This window comes from Anolis carolinensis, chromosome 3, assembly GCF_035594765.1.
Source record: "Anolis carolinensis isolate JA03-04 chromosome 3, rAnoCar3.1.pri, whole genome shotgun sequence".
Classification (NCBI taxonomy): Eukaryota; Metazoa; Chordata; class Lepidosauria; order Squamata; family Dactyloidae; genus Anolis; species Anolis carolinensis.
In genome coordinates, this window is record NC_085843.1 from 223,026,966 (window position 1) to 223,048,085 (window position 21,120).

At 39.3% G+C, this 21,120-nt stretch overlaps 1 protein-coding gene across 2 annotated transcripts in view; it reads right to left on the reverse strand.

Annotated features, from left to right (window-relative positions):
- unc5b (unc-5 netrin receptor B) overlaps positions 1-21,120 on the reverse strand; it is a 250,678-nt gene that overhangs the window by 47,340 nt on the left and 182,218 nt on the right. For both annotated transcript variants that reach the window (XM_016992178.2, XM_062976259.1), the window contains exons 2-4: positions 20,235-20,456; positions 8,304-8,447; positions 3,638-3,741 (exon numbers count right to left, since the gene is read on the reverse strand). In XM_016992178.2, coding sequence (XP_016847667.2) covers positions 3,638-3,741; positions 8,304-8,447; positions 20,235-20,456 — 470 coding nt within the window. The remainder of the gene's footprint in view (positions 1-3,637; positions 3,742-8,303; positions 8,448-20,234; positions 20,457-21,120) is intronic.

The window sequence follows — 21,120 nt, forward strand, 5'->3', positions numbered from 1 at the left end:
GATATTTTGAGAACGGGGTAGTTTTGCCTGTGATTTATGAATCGTCCACGGTGGGGAAAAATTGCATCCAGCCTATAATTATTCACCTTCACGAGGTGCCTTCTGGAAAGGCACAGATGTGACCAGCTGTGAGGGGAAAGCAAAAAGTTTCTACTTATCAATGGTCAGGGAAAATGAAGGTGGAGAGAGGCAAGAGCTGACAGAATATCTCAGCAGCCACACTACATGGAGGATTTAAAAAGGAAAGAAAGAAAAAGGCAGCAGGCAAGACATTTCTGGGTGGTCTTTAAAGCATTTTTTTCTGGCTTTTATCTTAGTGAGTGAGAAATAATGCATTTAACAAGAGGGCAACAATCACAGCTGGAAGAAAAGCAACAACCCATCCTAGGAATGTAATTTTTCACTAATTTCCCCCTCATAGGCAGCTACAAGTAATTTCAGCAATTTTCTTTCCACTGCAAGAAAGACTGTTAAACCAGGACAGTTTGTGAAGACGGTCCACATATTGAGATGGGTGTTTTGCACAGCAAACATCATTTTCTACAAAAAAGAAACAGGCTTTTCTTTGCAGAAAATAGTCTTTTCAGTCCAGGACTTTTCGCATCAGGGTTTCTCAACACTCAACAATCAGGTTTTTCAACAATTTCTTTCAATTGTTTTCCATTTCTAGCCCAGTTAGTGAATCTCAGGCTGGATCCACATTGCCATATAATGTAGTTTAACCGCGTTGAGCTGGTTCATATGGCGGTGTAGGCTCACACAATCCAGTTTAATGCAGTTAAACTGCATTCCGAAACTGAATTATATGGCAGTGTAGATCCAGCAGATGGATCTGCCAGTAAAGACCAAAATATTATTACATTCAGACCACTCTTAGGATTGGTCCAAATTTAGTGTGGTCATACAAAAAAGAGGGATTATTGTGTATAAATTTAGCAGGTATAACATCCATGACAAACTTTTGAAGCTTCTAAAAGTCCCCCTTTCATATGTCCATTAAAGGAATAAAGTTGTGTTTTCTCTTTCATGTGGCAACCTAGTATTGATGAACATAGTTTTTATTTGGGTTCTTTTGATGTTTGGTGCCTTTAATTCCAATCTAATGGCCATGGTCCAATTCCATAGAATTCTGACATTTGCAGTTTTGGAAAAGGCAGTTAGAATTCGTGGCCAGGGAACTCTAGTGTCTCCTGAAATTACATATCCAAGGATTCCCTAGGAGGGAGCCTTGTCAGTTAAAGTTAGATCCAGATAGTTTTAATGATGAATTTTAAATCTCCACTCTATGTCTAACTTTGGTTTTGTGTATTTTAATATGTATTTTATGGAAATATGTTTTAATATATCTTTGCTTCTTGGGAGGAGAGCAATGACCAACCTTAATAAAATAGTGAAGAGCAGAGACATCACACTAGCAACAAAGGTCCACATAGTTAAAGCAATGGTATTCCCCATAGTAACTTATGGATGGGAGAGCTGGACCATAAGGAAGGCTGAGTGAAGGAAGATAGATGCTTTTGAACTGTGGTGCTGGAGGAGAATCCTGAGAGTGCCTTGGGCCGCAAGAAGATCCAACCAGTCCATATTCCAGGAAATAATGCCCAACTGCTCACTGGAGGGAAGGATATTAGAGGCAAAGATGAAGTACTCTGGACCCATAATGAGAAGGCAGGAAAGCTTGGAGAAGAGAATGATGCTGGGGGAAAAAGGAAGGAAAAAGGAAGAGGGGCCAGTCAAAGACAAGATGGATGGATGGTATCCTTGAAGTGACTGGCTTGACCTTGAAGGAGCTGGGGGTGGTGATGACCAACAGGGAGTTCTAGCGTGGGCTGGTCCATGAAGTCACGAAGGGTCGGAAGCGACTGAACAAATAAACAACAACGTATATTCTACAGAGAGTGTTTTAAATGATTGTGTATTTTGATTATATATTTTAGCAATGTTGTAACTTGCCTTGAGCTGTGAGGAGAGGTGGGCAAGAAATAATAATAATAATAATAATAATAATAATAATAATAATAATAATAATAATAATAATGGTATGATAGTGCTATAGCTGTATAGTGTGAAAAACCACCAGTTCTGAAGTCCAAACCTCTTTGCCACCATCATTCCCAAACCAATTGTGCATCTCCTGGGCCCTGAGATCCTTTCCATGCATTGTCCATGTTTGTTTGCGATTAGTCTTTTGCAGTGATGACGTTCTCTGCTTGTTGAAGACTGGGATTTGGTTAGAGATGCTGGCTAGATAGAGACTGACTGTACTTTGCAGAGGGAAGCTTGGAAAGAGATGCTCTTGGGTTCTTTACCAGCTCTGTACTTTTCCCTAGCCAGAATGAGTAGCTTGAAAATATAAGGACACCTTTTTGCAGGGTCTCTCTTTGCCTAATGGGCATTAGCAGTTTCTCACACTGCCCGAGAAGATGCAGTAATCCACATATACTTCTTGGCAGTTCTGGCTGCATGCCCAGTCGACAGCCTGAGCTCCTAGTCTAGAGAAGAAACAGTGACCCTCTGACATAAAATCTACAAAAATTAGGTTGACTGGCCTGCTGCAATTCTTGCAAATGATAGTACAGCCAAACCTCCATATTTGCAATTTTGACTTTGCTGAATTTGATTATACACAGATTTGATCAAAAGGTTCTATCTGGGGACCTGTAGTTCCTCCAGGATGATCCTATGGCCAGCTTCCAGAAGAAGTAAACCATAGAGTCATAGAGGTATTTTCTTGGGTAAAAAAATAGCAATTTTGTTGTGTTTTTCCCATTTTCACAGAGGTTTTATGCCACTAAACCCAGTGAATGTGGAAGGTTGACTGTGTTCTGCATTGCTGTGCCGCATGTCCCTTTCAGTGGTGATAAATGCAGGAGTAGAGCAACCTCCCTCCTTCAACTCTTTTCCTCACAGGAGGAAAAGATCTTCCACACAACCTGGAAATAAGAGATACTTTTTGGAACATGACTCCCAGAATCCCTTACCCAACAAAGCCAGTGTTGGGTAGATAGGAGGTTCTGGAATCTGAAGGCCCTCAAGAACTTGTCCTTCATGAAAGACTGTGTCCAGTTTGAAAAGTTAAGACTACAACTTTCAGGATCCCCAAGGCAGGACAGCCAGCGATCCATCATCCCCCCTGCTGAAGAAATGCAGTGTCTAAATTAAGCCAACAAATAAATGTTGGTGGGAATTCTGGGTATTCTGACCCAAAAAAAAAACCTTTCCAAGCTGTGATGCATGCAACAAACAAAAACTGTTCAAATACATAGGGGCAGGGACGGGGAGAAATACAAGGATGAAATGTTCTCTCAGGTAATGAATGAACCAAGGGCTATACATAGCTTGGCACGTAGGAAACATGTCATGTATGTGATTTAATAGTAATTACAGGCTGTATTGCAAAGGGAAGGAACAGGGAAAACCACTTTTGAGTATTCTTTGCCCAAGAAAACCGTATGAAATGTAGGAGGTTATCATAAGTTGACAGCACATGCACATATACAAGACTACTTGAAGTTATAATACAGACACACATCCTTCTAATTGTCTCAGAAAGAATGAGGCACCACCTTGTAGGAATAACCATACTTTCAGATTCACAGATCCCTCCCCAGGTGGCATCCCCAGATACTTCACTCACCTCAGCAGTTGGCACTCCTTCAGGGGGACGGCACTGCAGTAAGACTTCGTGATCCAGCGGCACCTCTTTCCCAAGGGGCTCCTGGTCAAAGTTCTTCCTCAGGTCTAAGACAAGGAAATAAAACCCCACACACATTAGTTATGAAGCCATCTGAAATGTCTCTTTCAGCCTACCAATTGATGGACTGCAAAATGCCAGGAGTCCAGGGTAACTTAAGAAACTCTAATTAACAGCTCAAAATATCCAAGTAGTTTCCCCTAATGAATTTCTCCCCTAAGATTAATTTGTTCGCCAAATTAGCCTATAACACTCATGAATGGTTAACTATAATGTATGAGGATAATGGGTAATGTAGTCCAACATCTCTGTACTGGCCTAAGGGTGACGGACATAGATTGCTGTAACGAGGCAGACTTACAGGATTGGAAGCATGTTATCCTGTCTTCTCCCTGTTCAAATCTGCAAGCTTTACACTAGTACTGTAAGTATGCTACAAACACTATGTAACACAGTTTTTGTTCCTGAGTTATACAAATCATTTTATAATTGGTTCCATCTTAAAAATATGGAAAAAGTTTATTAAACTGCAAAAACTTTGTTTTTGTGGGAGGGACACCCTGCAGCACATTTTGCTATAGTTTTTCAATGAATATCTCATAGAGTCTCAAACCAATTTAACATCATTTGTGGCAGCCATAAAGTTTCTGGAGTATAACAACTACTTTCAAAGTAAGTATCACGCAGTTAAACAGGAAATAACACTTTCAAATCAGGAACATAATTTTTTTCAAATTTTGTTTCATAGTGAAATCTGTTGGTGTACAACACACAAAGTTGAGAATGGATAATTTCTGTATTTTTTTTCTATGACTGTCAGTGTTTTCTTCTTTAAAAGGAACATGTTTCCAGTTCTCATTGCAATGATTTGTTTGGGAATGCCTTCTGCTTTGAATGGCCATGACAACAGATGAAAGAGATTCTCAGTGACAAAATTATAAAATGGATTTAAAGTGATTCTTTTTCCAGGCTACATATTTCAGTTCACCTAGATGCAAATTTTTATTTTGTATTTCACCCACACAGCCTGGGTATAAAATTCTCTTGGCAACATTGATTCAGTGTGACTATTGTATTTGAGTCTGATTTGGAACAAGAGCAGCAGGAAGAGCGGAAAAGACTCACGAATATATTATTTAAATATATGTACACATGTGTATACACGTATATACTTGCTCATAGATAAAGTACAGCCTTAAATGTTTTCAGTCTGTGTAATGCTACAACAAAGAGTGTTTACAACTTATACCTTTGCAATTTGTTCCAGACCACCATCTCATTTTATCTAACTGCCTTAATTGGTGGTTTTGCTTTTATCATTCTGTATTTTATTGTTCTATTGCATTATTTTGTATTTTGTGGTTTTAATTCTGGTTACTTTATTTGTATGATGATGTTGGTTATATATGCATTTTATTCCGTTTACTGTTTGTTCTTTGGGCTTGGCCCCATGTTAGCTGCCCCAAGTCCCTTTGGGGAGATGGAGGTGGGATAAAAAAAATAAAGTATTATATTATTATTATTATAGATATTCCAGGCAAAGCTTTTATTTAAACATTCTAAGAGGGAAGGCACAATATTTCCTAATAGAAACAAGCCTCGTTTTTTGTTTTTTTACTGAAGCAACGTTTCTGGAGGGACCACTTCACTATAAAACTATACTATAGCTTTGAAGGCTACATGGACCTATTTCCGCTTATTGAAATGATAAAGTATGGATTTGTAGGAAATGTTTTGAATTTAAAATGCTACTCTGGCAAGAAGGTTCAAAAGTACATAGCTCTCCATTAGAAAGATCAAATCAAGAATAAGCATACATCTACACTGTAGAATTAATGCAAGTTGACATCACTTTAACTGCCTTTTAAAAGACCTTGTATACGACTTTCAGGATTTCATAGCATAAAGGCAGTCAAAATGGTGTCATACCTGCAGTGTAGACGCACCCATAAAAAGAGGTCAATATAATCCTCATATTGCATTCTGAAGAACATCCTGAATCTTTGCCTAAATACTCTGAATCATGTACATCAACATTAGAGATGTATCTTATACCATGTGGTAACACAGAAAAAGGATAGTGAAGCCAGATGTCCAATATGAATACTTACTTGAGTGGTGCTTTGAAAGAATCACTGGAATAAACCATTAACCAGTAGGTGGCACTACCACCCACAAAACTGTTCTTTTTAAAAACAACTGTTCCAACAAAAATAAATGTTGTACAAAGTAATTACTTCTGACAGTGATTATAGTGATGACAACACTGATAATTTACTTTCTTGTTTTAGGAGATGGGATCTACAACAATCAAGTTTATCACTCCTGAGGAGTCATTGAGATATACACAGAAACAAGAACTGGTTATGGCATTTAATTTCATGCATTTGTCGGCTTTGGAAATATACTGGATTTTGGAGGAGAGCATCAGGAAAAAGAAACACATGGAAGAGCCATAGTTGTGTCGTAGATAAGAGTGTTGGACTGGTGCTTGGGAAGTCCATGTTCCCCAATGAGCCATGAAACTCAGTGAGTGACTTTGAGCCAATCAATTTCTAAATTTAAAAGGGGAGGAAAAGGACTTTGAATGCATTGGGAAGGGGAAGGTAAAATATAAATGAAAACATCTAATAGATAAATGTTTTCTTGAAAACCCAAATATTTTTGAAATGTAGGGAGAAAGGTAAAGGTAAAGGTATTCTCCTGACATTAAGTCTAGCCGTACCCGACTCTGGGGGTTGGTGCTCATCTCCATTTCTAAGCCAAACAGCCGGCATTGTCTGTAGATGTCTCCAAGGTCATGTGGCCAGCATGACTGCATGGAGCATTGTTACCTTCCCACCAGAGCGGTACCTATTAATCTACTCACATTTGCATCTTTTTGAACTGCTAGGTTGGCAGAAGCTGGAGCTAAAACAGGAGCTTACTCTTCTCCCCAGATTTGAATTGCCTACCTTTCGGTCAGCAAGTTCAGCAGCTCAGAGGTTTAACTTGCTGCGCCATCAAAGGCTCCTTAGGGAGAGAGTCATATGGAATTCACTGTCAGGCAGCTAATCTAGGGAAATTACTTTGTCATTGCTGATTATAGCCTTCAAGACATAATTTGTTGGCATTACTTCTTGCAATGTCCAAAAAGTAACTTGTTGCATAGTTTGTGACATGTTTACTTTACAGAACACTATAGAAAGGATGGGAATGGCACAAAATGTAGGGAAAAAATATCTCAAAATGTCTGAAGTTTCTAAGAATGCCACTGAAAGGTAAATCAGACAAAAAAGCGATTTGATTCCATTGTGTGCATTACTTTTTATACATGGCTTAGGTATACCCTGATTCCAAAGGGAGGGGGCTTGTTATTTGTAATTACATGACTTGTAACACATTACTCTGAGGACCTTATCACATTGTATTATACTCCATTTCTAAGACCCTTTGCATGTGATTCTAAACAAGTCCTATAACATAACGTTTGTCCCATTCTGTCAGCAACCCATTGGAATCTGTTTGGAAACAGTCTCAGAAACAGTGTCAGAAACACAGATTCCAACTGCATTTTAAAAAAATTACAATGGTTCTGAGATGCTGCTTTTACGTGTGCTCATAAAACCAGTATGCATCCCGTCAGCTGTGCTCTGACGTCTCATTTGGGGGTGTTTCTAGAGGCAGATTCTGCTGATCCTGGAAATCTTTATGATGTCGTTCCCTTTTATTTTTTCCTTAATTTTTAATGGAATCTGCACAATGTTTCCCTCTGTTGTACCACACCAAAAAGGGCAATGATCAGGGAAACCTATTACTGTGCAGATGCAAGATCTTCTAAAATCTCATGAGAATAGTCATTTGAGACTTCCAAGCAACTTCACTGCACAAGCTTAGGAAACAAAATTAACACAGGATAGATTCAGATAGATTGGGAAGAGCCAGCTTTCCATGGTGTGATGAGTTAAAGTGTATTTTCAAAAGGTAGAATCTGGGTGTGATGGGTTTTGTATGCATCTCATCTGAATTCAGTATGCATCCAGTCCTTAAAAACATCAGGGTGCATACTGATTTTGCATTTCTAGATGTTAATGTGATGAGGTTCAATGTGCAAACTTCAGTTTAACTACATTGTGGGGCTAAATATTAGACTAATACAGGAACAGACAACTGAGGAAGTTTTGCATATGTCCAGAGGAGACCCTGGAGGGCTGTGAGTCATCATTGCACTCACATCTGCCCCCCCCCCAAATCCCCCAAACTCCTTCTAGTCATCATGTGGGAACATCAATATATTTTTGAGGTTTTCTAGAAAATTTTTGTCTTTTCAACAGGAGAGAGAGAGAGAGAGAGGAAACCATATCTTCTTCACTGTCCAGTTTCAAAAATGGCTTCTTTGTGACCTAGAAATATCATCTTGATGACATTGCAAAATGTTTTTTGTATCCCTGAAGGAGCAGGAAGTCTTGTAACATGGAGGAAATGCCCTTCACATACTCCAGTGAACATTAAATGATTCAAATGTAGGTTTTCTGGATATATTTCCATCAGTTCTGCACACAACTACAAACTAAACCCTGGTGAGATAAGAAGGCCTACATGAAGGAAAAGACATGTGTATGAGACGTACATGCTATCCGGACATACGATCGGCGGCTTTTTGTGGTCCCAGCTGAGCTCCAGGCCACACATTGACACCAGTAGTCTTCTAAGCCAAAGAGTTCTTCCACCTGCTGTCGTGAAACTTCAATCTGGACCTCTCTGACAAGGAGTCCTAGAAGCAGAGAAAAAAGAAGCGATTAACTGACTAAGCCAGGACAATGAAGAACTGGAGAACTGCTGTCTGTATGGCCGTAGGAAATACATGCATACAGTATAATGAAATCAGGAGAGAAACCTGCGATCGTCACATTTTGGAAATCAGGCAGAATTCGAGTTGGGAGCTGTAATCTGGAAAAGTTACTTTTCCAAGCTTGGGGTAGGATACAGCCTAGTGCTCATAGCTTCCCTCTATGAAAAGAGCTTTAGTAAGTTTCTCTTGACTGAATTTTATTTCATCTGAGGTTGAGCTCAGCCAAGTGAGTTTTATTTCCCTTGGGCTCTTCCCTGAAATCGAGCTGAGTCACAGTGGAATCAAAATAGGGCCACAAGAGCAAAGTAGATCATTCTGAAGTTTGTAGGGAAAATAATTCTGTAGGTTGTAGGCAAAAAAAATCCCCATGTGGCCTCCAGTTGCTTATGGACAATATTTCCCTAAACACACAAAGGTACTGTGAGATAAGGAAATGCATTTCCTTTCCAAAGGATGACACATAACTTTTTGATATCTCTCTGAAACAGGTAGTGCACACTCATTCTATCCATCTGCCTCTGTAAATCTTATGCCCTTTAATTGTGCTGTAGGTGATAGTTCTCATTGTTTTTGGAGTTTGGGAATAGCAGACTAGTTAGGACTGTTTCTACATACTTTAAAAAAACCTGAATTGGCTTTAAGAGTATATTCGAAAAGTATAGCGACTGAAACGTTATTGAATGGGAAGATGAAGAGGTAGGAAAAGCTTCCCATTGCTGAGCATGGGAAGTATGGCCCATGGACCATATGCAACCCCTGGACACTTTTGGGGGTGGTGATGTCTGCCTGTCTTAAAGCTCTCTCAAACTTTTTCAGTGAATAATTTGGCATGAATTTTGTGCAATTTTCCCCTAAACTTTGGAGAAAGCTGATGGCCAGCCTTTACGGTAGGCGGTTTAATATATGTTAGTATCTAGCACTATAGTGAGCCCTCTGGATCCATGAAGGTTCACTTAGGACTCCCTGCTGGCAAAAATGATGGATGGTCACAGTACATATTATTAAATTGTGATAAATGCTGGACATCCATGTCAGTGGATTTACATGCACATTGTTGCCATTTTAGATATGGACTGCAATAAGCGATTTCACAGAGACCACAATGAAGAACTAATTAGTTATGATTAGAGTTCACCAGTAATAACCTCCAAGTTATTTTTTTTAAAAACCCACATACACGAATGTCTGGGGGATAATGCACACATTTCTCCTGTTTATCCCATCATCATTTCCTAAACACTCACAACAGAGCATGAGGCAGTAGTGTGAAATATCATATGAATTGTGTGCCTTTAGTGGTCCACCCCCTATAGCTATCATTACAATTGCACTGAAAGGAAAGGGCATCACCCTTCATTAAAATACCATCCCAACACAATGGACAATGTTTTAAAAATTGTTTATTTGATATATTAATTGGGGTTTTTATATTTGGATATGCTGTCTTAACTGATTATGTATTGCGGTCAGATCTATTTGTATGAATTTTATATGCTGTACACTGCTTTGAATCCCACCCATGGGAGAAAAGTGGGATAGAAATGAATTAATAATAATAATAATAATAATAATAATAATAATAATAATAATAACAAAATGATTCTGGAGAACTGTAAAAGCCGAAAAGCTAATCTTCACATGACGTGGATTGACTACAAAAAGGCCTTTGACTCACTCCCACATAGCTGGATCATCAAGTGCCTGGACGCCATCGGGATTAGTAAAAACGTTGGCACCTTCATTGAAAACATGATGGAGCACTGGAAAACTGAACTGTTTGTTGGAAATGAAAGCTATGGACTTGTCAACATCAGGAGAGGAATTTTCCAGGGAGACTCATTGTCCCCTCTGCTTTTCATTATTGCCATGATCCCTCTGTCAACAATCTTACAAAAAACAAATCTCGGCTACCAAACATCTAAGAATTCTCACAAAATTTCGCATCTGATGTACATGGATGACCTGAAGCTGTATGGAAAAACGAAAACTGAAATCCAGTCTCTGACTAACACTGTCCGAATTTTTAGCACTGATATCAACATGGAGTTTGGTTTGGACAAATGTTCGACAGTGGCATTGAAGAAGGGGAAAATCATTGAAAGTGAGGGCATAAATATGCCTAATGGCCAAACAATAAAGTGTCACCAGCCAGAGGCCTATAAATATCTGGGCATATTACAGCTGGACAACATCAAGCATGAACATGTGAAGACTGTGGTCAGTAAAGAATACACACAAAGGGTCAGAAAAATTCTCAAAAGCAAGCTCAATGGAGGCAACACCATCAAGGCCATAAACACCTGGGCCATGCCTGTCATAAGATATACTGCTGGCATTATAAACTGGACACAGATGGAACTGGACAATTTGGACAGAAAAACAAGAAAACTCATGACCATTCATCACTCACTGCACCCTCGCAGTGATGTTGACCGGCTATATCTGCCTAGAAGATCAGGGGGCAGAGGACTCTTACAAGTAAAACAAGCAGTCAAAGAAGAAGAACATGCCCTGGCAGAATATGTAAAGCAAAGTGAAGAACCTGCTTTGATTGAAGTCAAAAATCAGAAACTCCTCAAAGCACAGCAGACAAAAAACCAGTACAAGAAAGCCACACTACAAACTAGAGCTGACAGCTGGCACAACAAAACATTGCATGGAAAGTTCCTTGACAAAATTGAAGGAAAAGCTGACAAGGAGAAGACCTGGCTCTGGCTCACGAATGGGACCCTGAAGAAGGAGACAGAAGGCCTGATCCTTGCAGCCCAGGAGCAAGCCATCAGAACAAATGCAATTAAGGCCAAGATTGAAAAATCAGCTGATGACCCAAAATGCGGACTGTGCAAGGAAGCTGACGAAACCATTGATCATCTCCTCAGCTGCTGTAAGAAAATTGCACAGACAGACTACAAAAAGAGGCACAACTGTGTGGCCCAAATGATCCATTGGAACTTATGCATCAAGTACCACCTGCCAGCAGCAAAGAACTGGTGGGATCACAAACCAGCAAAGGTCGTGGAAAATGAACACGCAAAGATACTGTGGGACTTCCGAATCCAGACTGACAAAGTTCTGGAACACAACACACCAGATATCACAGTTGTGGAAAAGAACAAGGTTTGGATAATTGATGTCGCCATCCCAGGTGACAGTCGCATTGATGAAAAACAACAGGAAAAACTCAGCCGCTATCAGGACCTCAAGATTGAACTTCAAAGACTCTGGCAGAAACCAGTGCAGGTGGTCCCGGTGGTGATGGGCACATTGGGTGCCGTGCCAAAAGATCTCAGCCGGCATTTGGAAACAATAGACATTGACAAAATTACGATCTGCCAACTGCAAAAGGCCACCCTGCTGGGATCTACACGCATCATCCGAAAATACATCACACAGTCCTAGACACTTGGGAAGTGTTCGACTTGTGGTTTTGTGAAACGAAATCCAGCATGTCTATCTTGTTTGCTGTGTCATACAACATCGTTGTGTCAATAATAATAATAATAATAAATACTGGATATTCTGGATTATATCTCCTATCATCTCCAAACAGCACACTGAACTGTAGTGTTGTCTGGAGATCATTGCCTTGACATTCTTGTGTCTTGGATAATGCAAGGTTGGGAGAGATGTTTTTGCATTTCTATGTATTCTACAGATGATAAGGGCAAAGAAATACTACCATACAGATTCATCACTGGCACAGATATATAGAATGATGGTGCCCGCCCCCTATACATGCAGTGAAGAAGGGAAAAGGGTACATTCATGTTTAATACAAACTCTTGCACTTCCATGAAATGTCTATCAAAAGTCTTCCATTCCTGCTTGAACCTATTTAGCTTTTTTCTGAAAGAATTCTTGTTCTCCATCTTAAAAAGCCTTACTCAGTGACACAATGTCCATTTTGTGTTGAATCAAATTTTTACCCGGTCTTAATTTAAAATTAGTTTTTATTATGGGATGAAAAGATACCCTTGTAGCAGAATTCTAGGGTCAAATTCAGGAGGTACTGAATTTGGTTGGCTTCTTAACTTCAGACCCCCCTTTAAAGAAAAATGAGAAGCTGATGCAAAAAGGAAAGAAAGAAAAAACAGAAGGAAGTGAGAATTTTAGCTATTAAATTCTGAACACAGTTCCAGAAAATAAATTAAAATACTCCATAGAAAAGGCATTCAAGAAGTGATAAGAGAATTCCCCTTGCTGGCAGAACCCCACAGCCACCCAAGGGCGATAACTCTGATGGATCCATTATCAACGTTCAGCTATTTTACGAAAGAGCTGCTATTACTACGGACCAAGCTTTACCCCATTACTCCTTCTGTTTTAGTGCAACCTTAATCTCTTCACCGTCACATTAAAAATCACAGCATCAATTCAGCAAGGCACATAAGCATGTACTTTAATCTTATTGCCTTCATATAGTAAAACCTCACTGCCAATTGTCTACAAATGAATAATGGAGCGGATTCAGCCGCAGTTAAAGTCAACGGCTTCTTATGGCTTCCCCTTTATTTCAATTGTATTTCATTTGCTGTTTTTCCCTCAATGAACCCATTACCACTATTAAAATATCCCCACCCCTGCTACTGGTGCTTCTAATAATATGGAATGGGATGGAAATTTGTGCCCTTACTACCGATAGTGGCTGCTTCAATAAACATGGTTATGAAAGAGACTGGAACTACAACTACACTATAGAGTTAAAGAAGTTTGACACTACTTTAACTGCAATGGCTAAATACTATGGAATCATTGGAATTGTAGTATTGCAAGGTCTGCAGCCTTCTCTGCCAAAGAATGCTGGTGCCTCACCAAACTACAGTTCCAATGACTTCATAGCACTCAGCCATGGCAGTAAAAGTGGTGTCAAATTGCATTGACTCTTTAATGATGATACACCCTAAGACTTTAAAGACTTATATTTCTTCTCCTTCTGCACCTACACTGCCAGAAAATACAATATAGGAAATACATTAGTCTGGGGTGTCCAACAACGCAACCAGACTAATGCGTTTTAACCTGAGAGCAAACTGTTTAATACAGTTTGATTCCAGGTTAACAAAATACTGGGAAAGTTTGCCATAATGAACTGATCAGGCCAAGATTGTGAGTGTGTCATTTGCAGCCACACTTATATCTTGCAAGATTTACCATATCCTATTACATTGCTAAAACAATTAACACACTAAGGTTCTTTTCTTAGATACTAACTAAAGAAGCAGCTAATGCCCTGCAGTATAACCATACAATGAACAACCTTGAAATGATGGGAGTCGTTTTAATGGGCTTAAGTTTAATACCATTTACAAGTCGAGTTTTTTTCACTCCGGTGGCCACCTTTGTTACTTGCAAGATATTCTCTCTTTCAAATCCTTATGTAGATACAACCTAGATTTTCAGATCTATTCTCTACTGGTTTCTTTGTTCTTTATAAAAAGGAGACCCCTATAAAAAAAGGAAGAAACTGAAAGAGACTCTTCAAGAGAAAGTGTAGTGAACTGACTTAGGCTGAATAGGTTTTATTATCATATTTGGTCTGATATTGCCACCTCTACAGAGCTATTCACTCCTATGAAAGGAAACATTTGATGACTATGACTATGCTACTTTTCTTTTTACATAGGAATTGGTGGAGGTTTTCTATTTTTCTTTCTTTCTTTTGATAGTGGAGAGCAATGGGGTAGTTCTGTTTTTCTGCCAAGAATGCCCTTAGTAATAGTGCTGTGTAGACACCACTTTCAAGAATGTAATAAAATATCAGGACTCAAAGGGTCAAGGTACTATAATTATGTGACTAGCAGTAACACTGATATCATCTGTGTCCACAGGGATGTGTATATATGTGTGATGGTTTTTTCCAACAACATTATATTACTATGAGTCTACTTTTGTCATAATGCAAAGTTTTTTTGGGATACAGTACTTTGGTCTGGACTTTACAATCGATACCTATTATCCTTACAAAAAACCTGTTCCCAGTAAAGATGAAAACTGCTAGACCTAGTCTAGATGTATCAATAAACAGATTTACTTGCATTCTAGGACACCCATGTGAATATGGATGTTGGGGTTTAGCAGCCAGATTAGTCCTTCTCATGGAGGGAGGGAGTCAAGGATAGATTAATTAGGTGTTCAGAAAGACTCCTGAGAAGTCCTTGAGACTTTGAACCCAGTTTTCAAAGGCATGACCTTATGGCTTCTTGGTCAGGCCTAGCTTAAATTAAGTGTTGTTTACTTGTGTCTCCAGAGCAGATAATGATGCCATAGAATCAAGATCCTGTTTCACCTCTCAGGCTCACGAATCAATTCTCCTGTATTTACCTATGTTCCTAAAAGAGTTTTGCCTTGGAAAAGTTATTGTCTTCATGCTAATGGATTTATGCCTGTGTTCTTGACTTCAAGGATTTCATGTACCTTGCTATTTTGGACTATTGATCTTTTGTATATATGGACTACTGCTATTTCATAGCACATTTTCTACCGCTTTATGGGAATGTCCTTTTTTCCCTTTTGTACAGGCTTTGTAAATAAACTGCTATAGTTAGTAACTACTGGGCTCTGTGTGGTGCCGGGTGAAAAGGTGTTCCAAGCCTAGAGTGCAACAATGGATATGGGGATTGCCAGCACTTCAAAATGGTAACATTGTACCACTTGTAACTTTGCTTCTAAGTACCTTTGTTCCCAGGCTAGTGAAAAGGCTGTTGAGAATAACCATCAAAATAAGACTGCATTGTCTGAAAAAATGTACCTGTCTCACTCATAATCACATATTTAATTCTGGTTACTGGAGGTTTAGAAAAAATTGGGTTGAATATTTCAATCTAAGATTATATTTATAATTGAAATTTTTGCAAAACATACACACCCAAGTACTGAATCTGAGGCCTACCAGACGAACCCATTATCCCATTACCTCCATTATCCCGGAGCTGATCCCACTCCATCAGGTCCATGGTGCCTGCATGATGCATGGAGTTGATTCATGTTAAAGCAGCCTCGAACCACATTAACAAAAGTCATGGGTTGCTCTGAATTCTCCCTGAGAATAACTTTAGGTCTGTAAAAGCAGTTAGGCCGGTTCCAATGTGGAACTGACCACAACTGCTTAAATGGCCACCCCATATTCCAAGGGCTTGGATGACACCCCTCTTGTTCTTATTATAGCTGTGGACAGCAGGTGAAACATGGTCAGAGTCTGTCACTCATTACCTGAAGCAATAGTGGTCAGGGGTGCCAGGGCAATCTGTAAAAGGAGGTTGAAAGAAGAAAGTGATTCCTTCTCACCATATCCTCTCTCTTGTGTTGCTCTCGAACCCCACATACTAGGCAACAAGTGAATGATACTAGCAATGCCACACCTGCTGCTCACCACTACGAAGAGAACAGAAGGGGAACAAAATCATCCCAGGACTGATCCAGAATTTGACACTCCACATCAACCCCAGGATAAAAAGTCAGTGTAGAAGTGCCCCAGGAGTAGTTTGTGCAGAGGCAGAAAAGATGAGAAGTATGTCAGATACAAATAAAACCTAGGGCAAACTTTCCCAAGATCTTAGAAAGCTAAGGATCATTAGGAGAAAAAAAATCTTATTGTTTTTTTTGTATTAAAGCGTAGGATCTGCTGTCATGGATGAAATAAAAAACCCACACAGAATTTCAGAATCAACAAGGAACACAATTCCTTCAGGTTTCTATACAATATACATAATTATCTCAAGAAACCCTGGCTAATGCTGATCATAGCATAATTCATTTCAAAGCCTTTGGGGATAACTATGTTAAAATGGCTCTAGTTAGTTTCAAGTTAATTTTGTCTGATTTTTTATTTTCAGAGTTTTAAAGGGTTGAGATATTTGAGTGAAAAATCACTTGTGACTTTTTGGGGTGAGGGTGGGGGAATAAAAATGTTTCTGGGAACTTGCAAAGCCCTAAGCTTTTCGACTGAAATTGTTGAATTTTGATTAAACAGTCGTTTTTTGATTTGTTAAATACGTAGGAAAATCAACAGTTTTCAGGCCTCAACCTGAAAACCCAATTGTCAGTCCAAATTGTCAATCAATGAAACTTACAGAACTATTGATTTAAAAAACTTCATTGATTGAATGAGTCCTGTCTGGTTGAGACTGACAATTGAAGTTTTGTCTATATTTCTTGTCAAAGCAAACTGTATGTTGACAAATGACCTAAAGACACATGTAAACATACATCTAATAATTTATCATCCTTAAATGACACTTGAACTTGGCAGGTCAAGTGAAACACTTCATCCTTCTAAATCGTAGAACTGGTTTGGTAGATGAATTTATGTCGTGTGTGTGTGTGTGTGTGTGTTTAAAACAAGATGAGGGGACAATTTTTAAAGCAAAGGGGGGGGGGGAGAGGGAAAGGAGGAGAATAAGGAAATTGTGAAGTGTGGATGCAATACTGTATACTTGAATGGAGATTGAACTAACATTCTGGCATTTATTTATTACAGACCGGAGGAGATTGGGTTCTATGAAGTTCAGTGGCAACAAAGCTTCTAACTTCCTTAGGCTACAATCTATAAATTATTTAAATAGGTGGACCAGTCCCATTCATGTCTGCAACAAACATTTGTTCACAGATAGCCTGGTGTGGAAATCCTTGAAAATCCCCAAAGGCATTCTCAACTGAAAACTGAACTTTCAGACTGGATTCTTGGGGGTTCATGGATGGTAACCTCTAGCTATTGAAAAGAATGACTGTGCTTCCCTGCTGTTTGGTCACATGATTGCCACTTCCATCTTCACAATAAAGGGTCCACCACATTCTGCCTGCCTGCTAGTCTTATGTTTTATCTTATGTTTAATCATCTTTATTGTTTCAAATGCATAGCTATTAGGGTTGTGCATTTGGATCAGAATTTCTTTGAATTCAGATCTAATTTGGAAGTTTAATACTTTTGAAGAGAGTTCTGACCCACCTGCTTGCTGCCCCCCCCCCCCAATATTAAGACTTTAAATCAAAAGGAGCTTGTGATTCTTAAGCCTTGGATGTCTTTGAATGTAGCTGTGACCAAGCCCTGCTGAGAGGTGAAGCCAAACCTGTTGGCATGCCTTTCAACCAATCAGGGCTGATGGAGGAGGTAGGCGGAGGTGGAGGTCGCTCTTGTAGTCTTTAAAAAAAGTTTTACAAAACTTTGAAAATTCTCAAAAATCTGTGTATGAGCAAAACCTTACAAACTTGATAAGCAAAAAGTGATAAATGTGTTCTACCATTGTAGCAAGTTTCACCCCAATAGCTTTAAAAATGAGGGAGAAAGGAGCCCCTGGATTTTCCCCATTTATAGTAATTTAATGGGAAGGGAGCTGAAGCCACATGCTTGCACTAAACTATATTTCCCAGAATGCATTGGGCAGGAGCAGCTAGCTCTGGCGTTGAGAGGCAGTTTAATTTTTTTTCATGTCAGGAGCAACCTGAGTCACTTCTGGTGTGAGAGAATTGGCTGTCTGCGAGGATGTTGCCCAGGGGACACCCGGATGTTTTGATGTTTTTTTACCATCCTTGTGGGAGGCTTCTCTCATGTCCCCGCATGGAGCTGGAGCTGAGAGAGGGAGCTCATCCGTGCTCTCCCCGGGTGGGATTCGAACCTGGCAGCTTTCAGGTCAGCAACCCAACCTTCAAGTCACAAGGCTTTACCCTTCTATGCCACCGGGGGCTCTTGACAGTTTAAACCAATTGTTCTGAAATTTGTTAAGCTAACAGTGGTAATTGTGTTCTACCATTGTAGCAAGTTTCACCTCAATAGTTTTAAAAATGAGGACAATATGTGCCCCTAAAGTTTCCACACTGGCAATGATGTCTTCCTTATCGAGCATGAACGACTGCCATTAATGAAGTACTTACGGAGATTCGGAAGCTTCGTAAAGTTTTAAACTTTTTACCTTCAAAATTCAGAAAGGACATTAGAAACGAAGCACCAGTGCCCCTTACCTTTGAACACAGTTTAGTCATTTTTGGGGTTGCACATGCCTAATAGCTACATGTTTCTTGTTTAGATTTTATTATTTTGTTTTATATGTCTGTTAGGCATTGAATTTTGCCATTTTTATGTTATAAACCACTTTGAGTCCCGCCTGGGGTGAGAAAAGCGGTATACAAATACAACAAATAAATAAATAAATGAATAAATAGCCATTCTGATTATAGCAGCTTTGATGTACAATAGAACTACACAAGGCAATTAATACTTCCCTTTATTGCTATGATGGAGATTAGATAAACATATAATAGAAATAACTATCCAATGTGCAGAGTAAATGTTATAACCTTTAATTATATTTTTGTAAATTACTGTTAGGTGCTTCGCATTTACTTGTGGAAATTAATTTTTCTTGTGTAACAAACTGCAGATTAATATCTGGACCAGACATACATGAAGACCAAACACATCCTCCTATTTCTAGCTAGTGACCCCTTCTGCATTAGGTTGCAACTGCTCTTCCTTGATGGAACATATTCTATCTCTTATCTGCCTGCCAAGGCATGTAAATGGATGGGAGAAAATTCTCAGGAGGGTTTGAGGTGTGCATGCCATATACAGTTTAGGACGAACTGGACTGCAAAATGTGCCTCTCAACCCCAGTTTTTTGTGTTTTGTTTTTGAACTTCATCTCTCAAAAGCTGCAGACAGCATTGCACAAACAAAATTTTTCCATGGGGACAATAATGTGGAGAAACTGCCTATCAAAACAGCTTACTTACAATTATTGGTTTCCTTGTTGAATAACCTGTCATTAGTCATTAGCTGCCATAGAAACATGGCTCAAAAAGTCATTGATTGTTGTGTGCCTTCATGTCAGTTTTGACTTATCACAGCTTTTTCTTGGTAAGATTTATTCAGATGTATTCGATCACTCATTTATTTGGAAATATTGCATACAGCCCTTGGTATCTCTGCCTGTTTATCTTACAAATGCTTACCAAGCCTAATCCTACTTCATTTTTATGTTGGGACAGGATTGAGTGCCTTCAGGATTACTACTCTAGCACGGTTTCCTTCCTTGATGCAAACTTCCCGCAGCCCCACTGGATAAGAGACAAACCGAAGGAATTTAATTCTTGGAGAATTTTCTTCTCAAAGAATAAAATTTGAGAACGCTATCAAAAGACAAACCGAGGAATTCATTTAAATCAATCTGGAGTTTTTTCAAAGCAGAAGACTTGCAGCTTGTGACTATATAGAAACAAATCTGTGAATGTTAGCTACAATAGGCCCTCCACTGCTGTGAGTGTTAGGAATGCAGGACTCCTACAAAACACTCTGGAGGACCTATAGATTCCTAGAGAGAACGTATTAATCAAAACCACATATAATTAAATCCACAAAAGTTAAATTTACAAACAACTGACTTAGAGAGAGGAAAACTTGAGAAAACATAAGAGATAGTAAGAGCTTATTATGTGATGAATGTGGGTGAAGTGTTATATTATGTTTTTTTAAGTCTAAATTTTCGGTTATTTTTTGGTTAGTTTTACAAGTGTTATAAGTTCATATTAAGAATGTTTTATCAATATTTTGATTTGATTTGTTGTTTTATCTGTTGTCAGCATTGAATGTTTGCCATTTTGTTATTTTTGGTCCAACACTGCCCTGAGTCCCCTAAGGGAGATCGGGCGGGTTATAAATAAAGCGTTGTTGTTGTTGATGATGATGATGATGATGTTTAATTCTCAGAAGTATCTTACCCGTGACCTCGTCCACACTCTCCTTGGTGAGATGATCATTCTGATTCACCCACTCTCCGTTGCACTTGAAGTAGATCTGAGTGGCTGGATTGGCTCTGCAGATTAGCTCCACCGGTTTGTTCTTCACAATGTAGGCGTCTTGTGGCTCCATGAGAAAATGAGGAAGGCTCTCTGCAGGGGCTGAAGGGAAAGAATCCGGAAGCACATCTCCATACTCAATCCCTGAAATAGAGGAGAATTGAGGGGAAACTGGTTAGATCTAAAAGTTTTGAGAAGGAAAGATATAGAACATCAGTCCTTGATTTTTAAAGAGTGGTCAGGGAGCCAAAAACATTTCAATTATGAGTTTTGAAACTCTCACCAAGTAGCACGTTTCTTTGTATAGTCTGAACAATAAACTTGGTTCTTAATTGTAACCCTCTTTGCTCCATATTTGGTACTTTTCAACCCTCCTCTGGATTTAATTAAACCAGAGCCCACTTCCGATATCTACCAAAGAAGGCTTTGCTTGAAGTAGGAACGAAGATGGGCACATGCCTTTCACTCTTTCCTCTCCATTTCCAACCTCTTCATATTGGCAGTGATAGTCTGGAAAATTATGGTGGATTAAGTAGAATAGCTATAATTGACCAGACTATCACTGAAGGTCAGTGATTTGAATCTGGGGAATGGAGTGAGCTCTCGCTGTCAGCTCCAGCTTCTTCCAACCTAGCAGTTTAAAAACATGTAAATGTGAGTAGATCAATAGGTACCGCTCCAGTGGGAAAGTAACGGTGCTCCGTGCAGTCATGACGGCCACATGACCTCGGAGGTGTCTATGGACAACACTGGCTCTTCGGCTTAGAAATGGAGATGAGCACCAACCCCCAGAGTCGGACACGACTGG